General features: G+C 36.3%; 1 protein-coding gene across 3 annotated transcripts in view; it reads right to left on the reverse strand.

The window, feature by feature from the left end:
- Positions 1-463: 463 nt before the first annotated feature.
- DEPDC1B (DEP domain containing 1B) overlaps positions 464-16,455 on the reverse strand; it is a 68,199-nt gene continuing 52,207 nt past the window's right edge. For 2 of the 3 annotated variants that reach the window (XM_090278932.1, XM_090278930.1), the window contains 4 exons: positions 7,447-7,613; positions 5,574-5,750; positions 1,887-2,072; positions 464-674 (listed from right to left, as the gene is read on the reverse strand). In XM_090278932.1, the coding sequence (XP_090135058.1) occupies positions 513-674; positions 1,887-2,072; positions 5,574-5,750; positions 7,447-7,613 (692 nt within the window). In that variant the 3' untranslated portion in view covers positions 464-512. The remainder of the gene's footprint in view (positions 675-1,886; positions 2,073-5,573; positions 5,751-7,446; positions 7,614-16,455) is intronic. The other variant, XM_090278931.1, reaches the window with a different exon arrangement.

Here is a 16,455-nt window from a genome sequence, read left to right on the forward strand (position 1 = left end):
ACAGTATCCAACAAATTGCCAAAAAGAGACACAGCCATTATAACACAGCATATTTAAAAATATTTGTGCAACAATGAAGAAGAGAATTTACACAGGAAATATCATAACTGCCTATTAAGTCAATAGGATCACAGTAACAGTACCCAGTGTCTTTCTTATTCAAGTGTATGCTCTAGTTCTAAGACTTGTCATAATAAAGACATCAGTAACTAAAATGTCTAAGAAAATATTTTATAAACACCATGTAAAATAACAAATAAAAATACCCTTAACTTTTCAAATAATTATAAACATGTTAACATTACCACTATATATTTATTTCATATTCAACTGATTTGTACACTTCAAAAATAGCACTGAGTTTTACAAAAATACTGATAATGGCTCAACATTTTTTGAAGTCAGATCATATTTATTTTCCAGTAGTCTCTATTTTCTGTTCTTCTCCCTTCCAAAACCAATCAGCCATTTACTCAAAACACTATCAGAGATCTCTACCAGCTGTGGAAGTACTACATCCGAAAACTTCTAGTTCTTTGAAATGGCTGAAAAGGGTTTTTTAGTGCCCACATTAGCAGTTGTGGTTTTGGTTTTGGTTTTTCAGGAAACAGAAGTGCTTCACTTTCTGGTGTAGGAAATCGTTCTTGGTAGACTTCAGGATAGGATTTTTGAAACTTAAAAAAAAAAAAAGAAAATCCACATTGAGTCCATAATACAGGTAAGAGCCAATACAATTGAGCAATCTAATTTTAAAATAAAAGTTTCTGTTCCCATACTTTCCTGTTTTTGTTTTAATATTTATTGTTTCCATCAGAAAAGAGAACTAAGAAGAAAACAGATCATAATCAAATTTACTGCAACACAAATCCATTTCTATATATTAAATCACTTGATTCCATTTTCTATATATCTAATTCATCTTTAATTTGGTACAATCTTCAAATCAACTTCTCATTTCAGTGACATTTTTTAAAACTTCTCCCACTGCCAACAATAAATAAAGGTTACTTTCAAAATAGTCACAAGTAATGTGACTTGGTAATAACTTATGTTCTATACAATCAAAGAAAACTTTGGTCCAACTAACTACATTTCACCATTTCCTTACATCCCCAACTGCTTCTGCCCAAATGAAAAACACTTTGGTATACATTATACTATGAAAAGCTTAAAAAGAGGTAATAAGTTGTTCCTCACCACTGAACTCATCTCCAAAATTAGTGAGAAAAATATAATTGGGAATCTAGAACTCTGGTGTTCTATATATAATCCTGTATGTATGATGTGAACAGGAATCAAGCTATTCAGGAGTCAGTCTTTAAAAATAAAAACCACTCATTTAATCTTGGCTCAATATTTTAAGAATGGTCATAGTAAAACTATTTTGAGTTGAAAACTATTCCCTGAAACACTAAACCATGTTGTCCAACAGGCACTAAAAACTTAGTGATGCCTGAGGCAAGAAACCAGTTTCATGCTAAATATCTAAAGCCAACAGCTTTTAATTTCTACACATTTTATATTTATAAATTCAGTCTGATTTGCCTTTTACAGAATTCTGTTCTCATTTAATAGCTTCTCTAAAGGTAAAGTAATTGCTCCACTAATTCATATCATACGCCACATATCAAAATAAAAGTCAAATATTAGAGAATAAATGAAGAGTTCAATAATGATAGAAGATCTACATTGAAGAATAAAGTGTGAGAAATAGACCACAACTGTGTAAATCAGTGAGACTTCTGGAATACATGAACAAAACAATATACTTTCAAAACTGCTATCTCACAAAATGAGATTCGTATGAAAGCTATTACAATAGAGAATTAAAAAACATGTAAAAACAACAGGAAGAAGAAATGACTAATAAGGAATATCCTCTTTACCTGCTTCAGTTTTTTCTTCTTCTCTTTGCTGGAGAGTTTGGCGTCTGTTATAACTTCCTCTAACAAAGCTGCCAGAGGTTCCTGAGAGCCATATGCTCTTTGGTATTCAAATTCCTCTGGACTGATCTGACGGCAAAATGATGGAGCAGATAAAGTGATATCCATGTCTGCTCCTGGGTACTTTATCTGAGGCAAAAGAATTAGCAGTGAAAGAAAAAAAGGTATTTTCAAATAACTTACAGAAATTTGTTCAGCTCAAACCCACAATATCTCCTACTAGGAATGCCATGTCATTTCTCAACTGGATTGGGGAATACTCCATATTAAAAAGTTAGTGTTTCCAGAACTTTAAAAAAAAATTTTTTTTAATCACTTAAAGCCATAGTTTTGAATGAGATTTTTACTTTTTTAAACCCAAGAGCCATTTTAATAAACAAAACACCCTCTTAATTAATAAAGTCTGACATTGAAACATAAACTGAACATGCTGACTATAAAACAACTCAAAACAGTGATGAAGTTGGACACACAGTGAATTAACCAGGTTCATTCCACTGTCTGAAGAGCTTGGTCTTCCCTCCCCTGGGGATGGACAGAGGCACACCCAGCTCAGCTGTCATGTAGAGAGAAGTACTACAACTTTCTCCAAACACGTAAATAGTGAGAATAAAGTGAAAAGGCCGAACGCGCAAACACTGCACAGGGCAAAGGGAGAAGAGAGAAATGAAAGATGATATCAAGACCTGTGAACAAATGAGTGTCCATTAAAAAAATTGCAGCCCTTGCTGGTGTGGCACGGTTGCTTAGAGCATCATCCCGTAAGACCAGAAGGTCACAGATTCATTTCCTGGTCAGGGCACATGCCTGGGTTGCCCGTTTAGTCCCCAGAGTGCACTGAGAGACAGCCAATCGATGTTTCTCTCTCACATCTATGTTTCTCTCCCTCTCTCTTCCTCCCTTCCCCTCTTTCTAAAAATACAAATAAGCAAGTCCTTAGGTGAGGATTTAAAACTTGCTACTATTACATTCACTTCTTTGGTTTAAGATTTTTTTTCCAGAAGCCAGTTTAAAAAAATAAATGTTGCCAAGTACATTCCATGCCTCAACATCAGTTTACCAAACCAGTTAGAGACAACCTAAGAAGAGACACACCAGAACCAGAAAGGAAAGGGGTATGTACATGCAGGACACTTCCTTTTTTTATTTGAAGCAAGGAGGCCAGAAACAGCATGACAGAGCCAGAATTAAGTTTGAGTCCTAGGATAAAGGTGACAGCCAGAGCCTAGGACAGGAGAAAAACACTAGATACCTATCGTTAAAGGGCACAAGAGGAAGAGGAGAATTGCAAATAAGGTTGATAGAAGGTTGGTGTAAAAACACAAAGCCAACCTCACAATTCATCTATCCTGGGGTCAGCCTGAAACTGCCCCCAAATAATCCACAGAACAGTCCAGGTAACACTGCTCATCTTCAGAGAAGCACCACCGAAAGTGTGTTATGATGTAGGGGCTGAGGAGTCTGCGAGAGAGCAGAGATCTATAGGAGCTAAGCACTAAAACAAACAGCTCTGTGGCAACTCGACTGAATAATTCTAAAAGAGGAAATGTAATTGGACAATTGAGCAGTTACTGATTTTATTCAGTGCCAGCACAGTTAAATTAATCATCACAGCTCAGCCTTCTGATCCTCAACTGACAGCAAAGGGCTGACCAGCAGAAGATTCTGCAATATGTGCCTCTGCTATGTGAATACACAAACCCAGCAAGTATACAGAGTAACATAGTTCTTGCAACCACTTTTCCTTGCAGAAATTCAGTGAAGTCTTTCCTTTTGTTTGTCTTTTTAATTTGGCTCAGAAAAATATCAAGGAGAGGCAGGGAGATTAAACTAAAACAGCAATTAGATCACACTTCTCACCTATTGAATTGATAAAGATATATATTTTAATGATCACACCCAAAGTAGAAAGGGTGCTATCATGCAAATAAAAGACCACTGCCTTATAACACAAGTGGGAATTTAAAATTGGAATGATCATTCTAAAGGGAAATTTGGCAACATGCAACCAACACTTAAAATGCATTCATGCAGTGCTGCTTCTAGGAATTTATTCTTAGAAAATAATCATGATCAACCAAAAAAGAAAAATCTAGCTATAAAAATATTTGTCACATTTCTCACAAAAGAAAAAAATGGAAGCAATCTAAATAACCAATTGAAAGCTCAACATGGGATAAACATTATTCTAAGCACTTGATATCTTAAGACATTCAATAGCCAAAGCAACCTAGGAGGTAGGTATTAACTATTATTATCCCACTGTACAGATGAAGAAAGAGAGATGTTGGGACAGATGCTGAAGCAGAGACACATTACATAATGTGCCCAAAGTCACACAGCTAATAAGGACACGCCAGGAATTCAAACACCATTTAACTCCAGAGTCTCTGTGTTCTTGGCCACCCTAGTGTCAACCAAAAATGTTAAACAATGTGGGAAATTTTTCTTGTAATGTTAAGTGAGAGAAAGTAAGTCATGAAAGAGAGGGAAAGGAAGGGAAGGGAGGGGAGGGGAAAGAAAAGGAAGGGAGGGGAGGAAAGGGAATATTTTCCAAATTCCTTCAATGTAGCAGGTTAATTAATAATGATCAAAATAAAAGAACTTTTTATTTCAATTTTTAAATTGCTCACTGGCAACAGCTAAACCATTATTTACTTTAAAAATACATTGGAAGGTAGCTGTTCATTGGGTCTTCATTGAGGAACCTCAAAAAGTACTTAAATGAAAAGAGGTCTGATCATTCAGAAGGAAGCAAGCAGAGTTTCTGCCGAAAGACTTCTCACCAAAAGTTTCTGCTTTCACAGGCTGACATACAAACCCCACTGTGGGGTCCACATAATAGTAATATAGTACATTTCTTTTGCATCATTTTAATATAACAAGGGCAATAACACTCCCTTTCAAAGAGTACCTGCCAAATGTCAGACATCTGTGCAAAGGGTTTTGCAGTAATCCACAGTATAGTATTATAGTATACTGTAAAATACTTCACAATAACTTTATACAGCACTTATGGCCCATTTTAGCACTTACAGAAACTAAAATCTAGAGAGGTTAAGGGACTTGCCCGGAGCTATGCAACCAGGAAAGAGGAGAGCCAGGAGTCTGACCCAGGTCTTTACGGCTCTTGTTCTACCACACCACATTTTGAAGTGAAGCAGTATGGCATGGTAGTTAGGAGCACTGGTTCTGGAGAATGATCTCATCAGTTTGAATCCTGGCTTTGTGACCGTGGACAAGTTGCTTAAATTCTCTGTGTTGCAGTTTTCTCATCCAAAAAAACATAAATATTAACATTATCTAGGTTACAGGGATATTAAGAATCAAGACATGTATTTCACATAAATCATTTCCATCAGAAAGTATATGTAGACTCTGAACAAATTCATTTAAGGAATTTGCAATCAAAAGTATGTAGTTTTGATTGATATAACACAACCAAGTAGGCAATCCACAAATTTTCAATGATAACAAACTTGCAGTGCTTACTATATGCCAATTTTTGTTGTAAGCACCATGTACATATTAATTCATTTAATCCTCGTAACATAAAATCCCAAAAAGCCTACAACCTTACAGACTTCCTGCTGGCAATTTCATAGGATCTGGTTATATCCCTTCCTTTACCTGCACTCTTCGTAGGTGGGCTACATGCTCCTCTATGGAGGTCTGCAAGGTCAAAGGGACTTTCAAAATCTCTTGGTAATTGTCCATCAGAAACGTCACCAACCTAGCAGCTAATAACTCATCCAAGTCCACTTCATCCTTGGAACACAAGATGCAACGAGAAAATGTCTGAATCATCTAAAAAACAAAAGGTGGGGAAATTTTTAAATAAATACAGATTTTTTTTTTCCTACTCTGAAGTGAGTGCGATCTAAGTTGGAAAAAACAAATATGACTAGTCAGTGATACATGGCCCCCAGCACAGGGTGCAATCCTACCTGGCACATGGCCACACCCGATCATCTCAGATGGGCAGATTTTTTCATTACTGTAATCAGCATGAACAGAACGTGCATCACATCTCCCAGAGATTTAGCAGAGATGCTTGTGTGAGCAGCTTTTAAACCCCTTTCACGGATGGTTTTAAATATATATATTTAAACAAATTCTGAAAGTTATCATTACCAACATGACCTGGATCATGTACCACTTTAAGTTCAGTTTCCTTATAGCCATTTAGTCTGATAATATCTTAATTTTATTACTGACTTCTTTTCAAAAAATCTACTAGCACAGTCTGTGTGCCTCAACTGTTATATATTTTCCTAGTTAACTGCTATTTTCTCTAGGATTTTTGAATGTACATTTGACAGTCACCTTTGAAGAAAACCGTGAGACTTTACATGAAATGCATTAAGAGATAAGACTATGATAAGCAGAAATATAAAAAGTATTATAGCAGCTGCTTCCACAGAATTCATATTAATTATTCCATATGTAATCCTATTCTTTGGATAGACTTTTTTTTTTTCCTTTCTTACTAATTTCATGGCTGACAATCTTATTTCAAAACCTATAAGCATGTAATTCTGTTTAATAAAATGTCACTTTGTCAACATTGTAGATGATACTTTATCTTCACTCACATTTACATGACAGAAATTCTTTACCAAGAGACTATGGACCCAGGGAATCCATGAATGCCTTGCAATTGTATGCAAAATTTTACACCAGTGCAAACTATTCTTCAGCTTTTCAGAAAGGTTCATTAGCTTCCCTACCAATGCATCCCCACCCCCCAAAAAAGATCAAGAATCACTCCATTGGGGAGTAGAAGTATTCCACACGTCTAAAAATGGGGTCAGTGAACTCCCAGGGGTACACAGGGGTTCACCAGGATATGAAAAGAACATATACATACCAATGAAGCAACAGTTTTACTCCAAGACTTTTTTTTTTTAGAGAAATTAGAAAATTTAGCTAGTAAGCAATTCTAAACATAAACCCTACTTTAAAACATCCTGATATTACACAGTAGAATTCAAAATTACTCAATTCTAAGCAAAATTGAGAATATTTTAAGAGAAACTCTCACTCATGAACCCTTAAATACCCTGGGAGATACAAGTTCTCTTTATCATCCAACTTGTCTCATCCAACTCTGTATTTTACTTTCCCAATTTTAATTCATTTATATATGCTGCATCTCTCCTACTGGTTATAGTAACAAAGGCTTTGCAACTCTTTTTTGACCTGGAGGAAAGACTGTTTTCTTGAGAAATCCCTTATCCCTTCCATCCACTCTTCTTTCTCTTTGTGTTGACAACAGATATCTCTACACTAAAGAGCCTACCCTTACTCCCTTCTTTACTTTTCTTTGTGTTCTTTAAGATACTCAGACCAAAAGCACGATACCAGTCTGGGTGGATTCCAAACCATGGCTCTTTAAGCGAGTCTGCCATGTACCTTCCTCTGGTTGCCAAGCTAGTGAACTTCACTCAGGTGAATCTTATTCCAAAACTCAAGTCACATTAAATGTTAGAAATCAACCTACCAGTGTTCGGGTGCCAAGGCCATCACAAAGTGGTGGCATCTCCTTATTTAAGCAGATCTTTGTCATCATCCTCATCAACAGCTGTAACTTCCTCCTATTTTCAGGTGGCAGGAGGAGGCAGCAAATCTGAAATGCTTCAATGGCCATTTTCTCTTCCTGTAACAAACCTGATTTAGAAAAAACGTTTTTAATCTTTAAAAACCTATAGCCTACTTGACTCTCTTATGTTCACATTTTTACAAAATACATATTACCAAAATTATACAGAACATGTTTACATATTCAACTATACTGTGCCAATTGAATATACAATAGATCCACTCACAAATTAGCACAGAAAATGCAAGCCATCAAACCATCTAGTGTTGACAAATATATAGAACAAATACAGCCATTTCCCTCTCCACACCCTTGACAGATATAACTAAATTTTCATAGCACTCTTTCCCACTGCAACAAGAGCAGTCAGACTGAGCCTAACCTAACCCCTAACGCTCACACTGTTAATAGATCCAAGACAACATGAGCAAGAACGTGAATATGCCACCATTGACCTGAATTCTCCCCTTTGTATTATTTCCTCATGACAAGCAGATTACCATCTTACATGATTCTCATAGACTAAATAATAGAATTAATGCTCCTATGGTCAATCCACAGCCAAATAGCTCTACTTCTTTCTCAATAATGCCTGTCCAATAATCCTTCCTCCTACTTAGGCTATTTTTTCTAGTTACGGGGCTGATTCAATTGTGTAACATGCCATCCCTCCTCGTCCAGCAGGATTTTGCTAAAAATTAGGGTATTCTAATATTGTGCCCTCTTCATCCTTATTTGTCCCCGGACACAGCCATTCCAAGACCACTAAAGAGATGAAACTGCTTTCACCAACTTAGTGGTCCAGATCCAATCTTTTCAAGTTTCTAGTCTCCACCTTGTAGGCAAAACCATCTTTTACATTCCATAAATATTTTCTGACCATGTATAACGTGCCAGGAACTATGTCCTAGAATTACAAAAATATGCCAACTTCCTTCATTTGAAGAGCATACGCACTATAAAAAGGAGAGACCCACAAAAAATAAATGACAAAATGTAAATGTGTGAGGTGCTGCAAGAGACATGTGCAAGAGGCATATTAGGGGAACTATAAGTCACTCAACATGAATGCAGCATAGGCTATGAGGGTAAGGGCTTAGTACAGAAGTGAAGCTAAAATATATAAGAACAGATGAGATCTTAGAAAGCCTTGAATGCCAGATTAAGGACCTTGGGTCTGATCCCAAAGGCAAGAGACATGCATTGGAGAGAAAGGGGGCAGGAGGAGCTTTTACATACCAATTTCAGATCCTGAATGTTCACCAAAAATATCCCTGCTGATTATCATTATCATCTATGTAGATCTGCTTTCAATTCAACATAATCAAATCCATAAAAAGGAAAAAAGCTTATGACCATATTTTAATTCATTCCTTCATATATCTAACAAACATTTATTAAGCCCTGCCTATATTCCAGGAACTGTTTTAGAAAGGATACAGTGAGGAGGAAAAAAAAAAAATCCTGTCTGATCTCATGGACCTCCATTCCCAGCAGAAAATAAGCAAAGAGATATATAAATATGATCTGAGGTGGAAAAATGTCGTGAAAAAAATAAAGGTCAGGAGCTAGGGGTAATGGGAAAATCTTCTAGTGTTTCAGAAATCTCTTTCTAAGGAGATGACATTTGAGCAATAATTAGAAGGAATGACAGTAAGCTAATAAAATATCAAAGAGACAAATTTTCAATGCGGAGGAAATATCAATTATAAAGATTTTGATTTGGGAGTATGTTTGAAGTGTTTAAGGAACAGCAATGAGGCCAAGTGTAAATAGAGAGGTAATGAATATCCAATCAGAAATGAAGTTAGAGAGGAAACCAAGAGGTACACAGAACTTTGAAGACTATCATTAATGACTTCATGTTTTATTGTGACATGAGAAGTCATTGGAGGATTCTGGGTAATATATATAATATATATATTACATATACACATATATACGAGGACTGTCCAGAAAAAATCCAGCCATCATTAGTATAATGAGAACAGTTTACACAACATCAATATAACCTGGCAGTCAAGCAGAGTGGTCTCGAATGCACAAGCGTGAACAATAACAACTTCACTATACTAGTCAGTGGGGGCAGTAGGTGCTATTGAGTGAGCATGTGTACTGTGTGGCCATCACATTCAAAATGATTGAATGAGTAGAGCAACAAATCTGCACCAGCTTTTGCATTAAGCTTCAACATTCCTCCGTAGAAACTATTTGGATGGTTCCAGAAGGCCATAGCTATGGAAACTGGTGATTGGCAGCTTCAACAGGACTATATGCCTGCTCATGCATCACGTCTCATGCAGTTTTATGGCAAAACATCAAATCACCCTGGTGACTCAGCCCCTCTACAGCCCAGATTTGCTGCTCTGTGACTTCAGGCTCTTTCCAAAACTAATATCACCTTTGAAAGGGAAGAGATCTCAGAGCATCAGTGAGATTCAGGACAATACAACAGGGCAGTTGATGGTGACTGGGAGAACTGTGTGAGGTCCCAAGGTGCCTACTTTGAAGGGGACTGAGGAGTCACTGTCCTGTGTCCAATATGTCCTGTATCTTATTCAATATGTCTATTTTTCATAGTCCTTGGCTGGATACTTTCTGGACAGGCCTCAACTATTTTTTATATATACATATATATACATGAAACATAATTAGATAAGGTGAAATCAGGCTCTAAAATTGGAAATTTGTGGGCCAATGTGATAGAAGGCTTCACAGAAAAAGTAGAAGGCTTTGTGTAGAAATAAATATAGAATTTAATTCTTACCAGTTCCAATTGCTACTTCATCTGAATTTTGCATCTTCCTTCCTCTTTGTTACCCACTTACAATCTATTCTCTATATTAGCTGCCAGAGTAAAAAGTAATTTGAAAATGATAAAGGACTTAACAGAAAAATATGTTACACATTCATAGGTAATCTATGTTCACATATTTAAAATAAATATAAATAGTGAAGAGAGAAATGGAAAATATCAAAGAGAACCAAATGGATTTTCTGGAGTTGAAAAATACTAAGCCTCAAACAATCACTAGATGAGATTTATAAAGATTAAACTCTGAATTTTAAAAAAAATCAAGAAACTTAAATACACAGTAAAACAAATTAGCCAAAACAGAAGCAAAGAAAGAAAAAATGGGAACAAGGGAAGAACAGAGCTGCAGCAACCTGTAGAAAAATATCAAGTGATTTAGAAAAGGGGAAGGAGGTATAGAAAAAATATTTGAAGCAATAATGGCCCAAGTTTCCAAACTGGATGAAATCTATACATAAACAGATCAAAGAAATTCAGTGAATCAAAGCACAATAAACACAAAGAAAACCACATCAAGGCACATTATATTTGAATTCCTAAAAATCAGTGATAGAGGAAACCTCAAAAGCAGTCAGAAGGAAAAAAAGGCATATTATATACAGACGAACAAAAATAAGGAATTACACAGGACTTTTCATTAGAAATTATTTAAGGCAGAAAACAAGGGATTGACATCTGTAAAGTGTTAAAAGAACAAAAACTTTTAACTTAGAATTCTGTATTTATTTAAAATATCTTTCAGAGCTCTGGCTGCTGTGGCTCAGTGGATTGAGCGTCGGCCTGCGAGCCAAGTGTCGCTGGTTCGATTCCCAGTCAGGGCACATTACTAGGTTGCACGTCAGATCCCCAGTTGGGGGCGCGAGTGAGAGGCAACCACACAGAGATGTTTCTCTCCCTCTCTTTCCCCTTTCTCCTCTCTCTAAAAATAAAATAAGCAAACAAACAAATAAATAAATTATTTTAAAAAATATAAAAAAAAAAATCTTTCAGAAATAAGTCAAAAGAAAGACTTTTCAGAGCCCCACCACCCTCGAAAACCAGAGAATTTAGTTTTCAAAAGACCTACACTACAAAAAATGTCAAGGATACTTCTCAAGCAAAAGGAAACTGATACCAAATGAAAACCTGTATCAAAACAAAGGAATGAAGAATACCAGAAAAGATTAATATGTGGGTGGATAAAACTTGTTTATTTTTATTACTTTCTTGGAAAGAAAATTGTAAATTGTCTATTTAAAGAAAAAATAATTATAATGTGTAGTAGGGTTTATAACAGGTTATTAAAAACATATGTAAGACTAAAATGTATGAAACAATAGCACAAAGGGCAAGAGGGGGAAATAAAGAATATTTTACAATGTAGTAACATTACAGGTGAAATAGTATAATAGTTAAAGTTAGGCAAAGATTTCCTGAGACACAAAAAGCAGGAACCATAAAAGGGAATAATAAAATAAACTTCACCAAGATTAAAAATTAAAAATTTTTGCTTTTTAAAAGACATTATTAAGAAAAAATAAAAGAGGCCTGGCTGGTGTGGCTCAGTGAATTAAATGCCAGCCTGTGAACCACAAGGTTGCCTGTTGAATTCCCCGTCATAGCACATGGCTGGGTTGCTGGCCACGTTCCCACTTAGGAGTATGCGAGAGAAAATCAATCGATGTATCTCTCTCACATTGATGCTTCACTCCCTCTCTTTCTCCCTCTTTCCCCTCTCTCTAAAACATAAATAAATAAAATCTTTAAAAAAGAAAAAGAAAGAAAAGAAAAAGAAAGCCACAATCCAGGGGAAAATATTCGGAAAACATAAGCTAACAAAAAACTTACATGCAGAACATGCAAATAATTCTTACAACTCAATAATAAGAGAACAAATGGGCAATAAAAAATGGGAAGAAAATTTCAAGACACTTAACAAAAGATATATGAATGGCCATTGAGCAATTGAATAGTCACCCAACATCAGAAAAATGAAAATTAAAACCAAAGAGATATACCATTATAAATCCACTTGCATGGTTAAAGTTTAAAAGACTAATGATGTCAAGTGTTGAAAAAGATGTGGAGCTACTGAAGACTCATGTATCATTGATGGGAATGTAAAATGACACAACTATTTTGGAAAACAGCTTGTCACCTTCATATGTAATCCAGCCATTACATGTCTAGCTATTTTCCCAAAAGACTGCATAGTCACTTTAAGTCTTATACATGGATATTACTAACAGCTTTGCAAAAAATTTTAGTTTGATGTAGTCTCATTTGTTTATTTTTCCTTTGTTTCCCTGTCCAAGACCTAAACATGAAATAAAACCTTACAAAAAGACTTCACAAGACACACAAATTAATTTGACCAAAGTAAAACAAAAAGCTCTTTACCTTGTGATTAAAATCACAGACAAGCCACAGACTAGGAAATGATATCTGTCAGATTGAAAGTATAAAGGATTAGTATTTAGAACATACAAGGCCTGCCAGAAGGTATCCAGCCATGTAATATGAAAAACAGAAACACTTATTGAAGAAGATACAAGAAACACTGGACATAGGACAATGAAGCCTCAGTCCCCTTTAAAGCAGGCACCTTGGGACCTCACACAGTTCTCCCAGTCGCCATCAGCTTGTCCCGTCATATTGTTCAGAATCTCACTGATGGCGTGCAATCTCTTCCCTTTCAAAGGTGATTTTAGTTTTGGGAAAAGCCAGAAGTCACACGGCAGCAAATTTGGGCCGTAGAGGGGCTGAGTCATCTGGGTGATTTGATGTTTCGCAAAAAAACTCTGCACGAGACGTGATGAAGCTGCCAATCACCAGTTTCCATAGCTGTGGCCCTCTGAATCATCCAAATGTTCAAGCTTAATGCAGAAGTTGATGCAGATTCATTGCTCTTCTCATTTAGTCATTTTGCATGTGACAGCCACACAGTGCACATGCTCACTCAATGGTGTCTACTGTCCCACTAACTAGTACAGTGAAGTCATCATTGTTCACACATGTTCATTCCAGACCACTCTGCTTGGCTGCCAGGTTACATCAATGTCATGCAAACCATTCTCATTATATTAACAATGGCTGGACTTTTTCCAGACAGACCTTGTATTTTTAAAGTAATAACAACAACAGCAAAAAAGAAAAAAAAAATCAAAAGAAAAATTGGTTAGGCATAGTTAAAGTACTTCACCCAAGAAGAAAGCCACATAACCAATAAATAGCAATGAGATTACTTTTCACACCCATCAGATTAGAAACATTAAAAAGACTGATGAAACAAAATATTGGTAAGAAAATGGTCAAGTAGGCATATAGTGCTAATGGGAATGAAAGTTACTAACAGAACCACTCTGTAAAGCAATTTGCTAGAACTAGTGAATGCCAAACAACCTAGAAATATTGCTTCTACAAATAGAGAAACACATGGATGTCTTTGCAACATTGCAAAATTTAGTGTTAAATTGGCAGGGGGGCGGGGGGGGGGGGATCATGCATGGATGTCTGTTATATTAGTCTCTGTTCCGCCAGTTTAACACCATCCCCTCCCCTCAAATAGTATGTTGATGGGTATCTGGAAATCAAATTGCAGGGTCCCTTTTTTAAGTGCTATTTAAGATTATTTTCTTTTTATGAACCATACCTCCAATAACAATGAGCACATCTAGCACTAGATCTTGGCTTCTATATATCATTCTTTACTCAAAGGAACCAAGAATCCTTGAAGAAATAGCTGACTCTAGGGCTGGGAAAAGAAAGTACAAGATGAGTCTGTATTGCCAGTAAGTGCTCTGACAATGATGGGGGATGCAGCAAAAGGACACGTGAGTGAGTTTGAGAAGCCTCCTTCAGGGATTCCAATTACGTGTATATTAGACTGCTGGATACTGTCCTATATGTCACTGAGGCTGTTCCATTTAGTCCTCACTCACCTGTCTTTCCTTCTACCGTGCTTTGTTCAGATGAGCTTTTATTGCTTTGTATTTAAATTCCTTGATCTTTTCTTCTGCATTGTCTAATCCGCTCCTAATCCCATCCAATGAGATTTTCATTTGCATTACTGTATTTTTTAACTCCTAAAGTTGAATTTGGTTCTCTGTTTTTAATGAGAGTATTTTTTTAAGTATACAATTCAATGGGGTTTGTTTGTTTTCTTCTTCTTCTTTTTTTTTTGGGTTTGGTATATTCACAAAGTTATGCACCTCACTACTATGCAATATTTAATTCCAGAACATTTTTGTCACTCCAAAAAGAAATCCCCACTCCTACTAGCTGTTACTTGCCATAATCTCTTCCCTCTGGTCTTGGAAACTACTGTGTTTCTGAAACCATAATCTCTGTCTCTGTCAATCTGCCTGTTCTGAATATTTCATATAATGAAATCATACAATATTGTAATCTTTTGAGTCCAGTTTCTTTCACGTAGAATAAAGTCTTCAAGATTCATCCATGTTGTAGCATGTAACAGCATTTTACTCCTTTTTATGGCTGAATAATATTCCAGTGTATGGATACACTACATTTTATTCATCATTTGATGGACATTTCAGTTGCTTGTATTTTTTGGCAATGCTGAGTAATGCTGCTATGAACATTCACGTACAAGCTGCTGTGTGGACATATGTCTTCAATTATCTTGGGTATACCTAAAGGTAGAATTGCCAAATCACATGGTAACTCCATGTTTAACTTTTTAAGGAACTGGCATAAATGTAATAAAAATGTGCCATTTTACGTTTCCACCAGCAACATCTTCCATATCCTCACTAACACAAGTTATCCATCTTTTTTATTCTAGTCATCCTAGTGTGTGGGAAGTGCTACTTCATTGTGGTTTTGATTTATCCAGCTTTGAGAAGTATTACCCTAGAAATGCACAGAAACAGATTCAAAGGGATCCCTATGCAGATTTTTAGAGCTCTTTCTTTGCATAACTGCCTTGGATTAGTTTGGTAGGGCTGCCATTAGAAAATTATTACAGACTATGTGGCTTAAACATAACAAAAATTTGTTCTCTCACAAATCTGGAGGCTAAAAGTCTGAGACCAAGGTGTCAGCAGGATTGGTTTCTTCTGAGACCTCTCCTCGGCTAACAGACGGCTACCTTGTTGCTCTGATCTCACTTGGTCATCCTTAGTCTGTGTGTTGACTGTGTCCTAAACTCTTCCTATAAAGACACCAATCATATCGGGTTAGGGTTACCCTCATGACTGCATTTTATCTTACTTATCTCTTTAACAGTAGTAACAGAAATACAGTCTCATTCAAAAGTAAAGGAGTCAGGCCATTTGCTGCACGGCTTCCTCCCCGCTTACTAATTTCCTCAACACCTCCCCCCTTCCTTGGGACCCCGGAGTCGGGCCATTTGCGGCATGGCTTCTTCCCCACTTGCTAATTCCCTCAAATAAACTTCTTTTCTTCTGCTCGCTGCCTCCTCATGGTTCTCTGAGTGACATCGTTCTTACGCATTTTACATCATGACAACACATATGCATATTCATAGGTATTTAAAACAAAAATTTATTAAAAATACCTACTCTTGCTATATACAATGCACCCTGATATTTTGTATGCTATTCTATGTCTTTTTTTATTTATTTAACTTGTTGGACTACATAGAAATTACATCCAACATGCAGTTTCTGAAACAATAGCTTAGGGACTATCAAGTTTAAACTGAGGCTTGTTTATAACAAACATCTAGGAATACACAGCCAGATGTCTTAATTTCAGGAGCTAGATCTGAGATAAGGATAAGAACTGAAAATACGCAGGAGATGGGTGATTCACGAAGTGGTATGGATATGATCAAAGAAAAGGGGTGAAGTCTGATGTATCTATAATACTTAAGGCCTCCTTGGCATCTAGTCCCAAGGATTTTATTTTTCAATCTGTTCAAATGTCAAAGCAGGACTCACTCTCAGTTCTGCCTTTGAATCTTGGAGTGCTTGTATTGCATTCCTCAGTTCAAATGCATACAGGCATACTTAGATTCTCAAAAATAGTTTGAGCTGAGCTCCCTATTTTTGTTTCCTAACTTCTTTCTCATTGGTCACCATTACATTAATCTTTTCCCTCCCCTTCAATAAAAGCTTACTGACAAAAGT

This window comes from Furipterus horrens, unplaced genomic scaffold (assembly GCF_987537825.1).
Source record: "Furipterus horrens unplaced genomic scaffold, mFurHor1.1.pri manual_scaffold_5, whole genome shotgun sequence".
NCBI classification, from domain to species: domain Eukaryota; kingdom Metazoa; phylum Chordata; class Mammalia; order Chiroptera; family Furipteridae; genus Furipterus; species Furipterus horrens.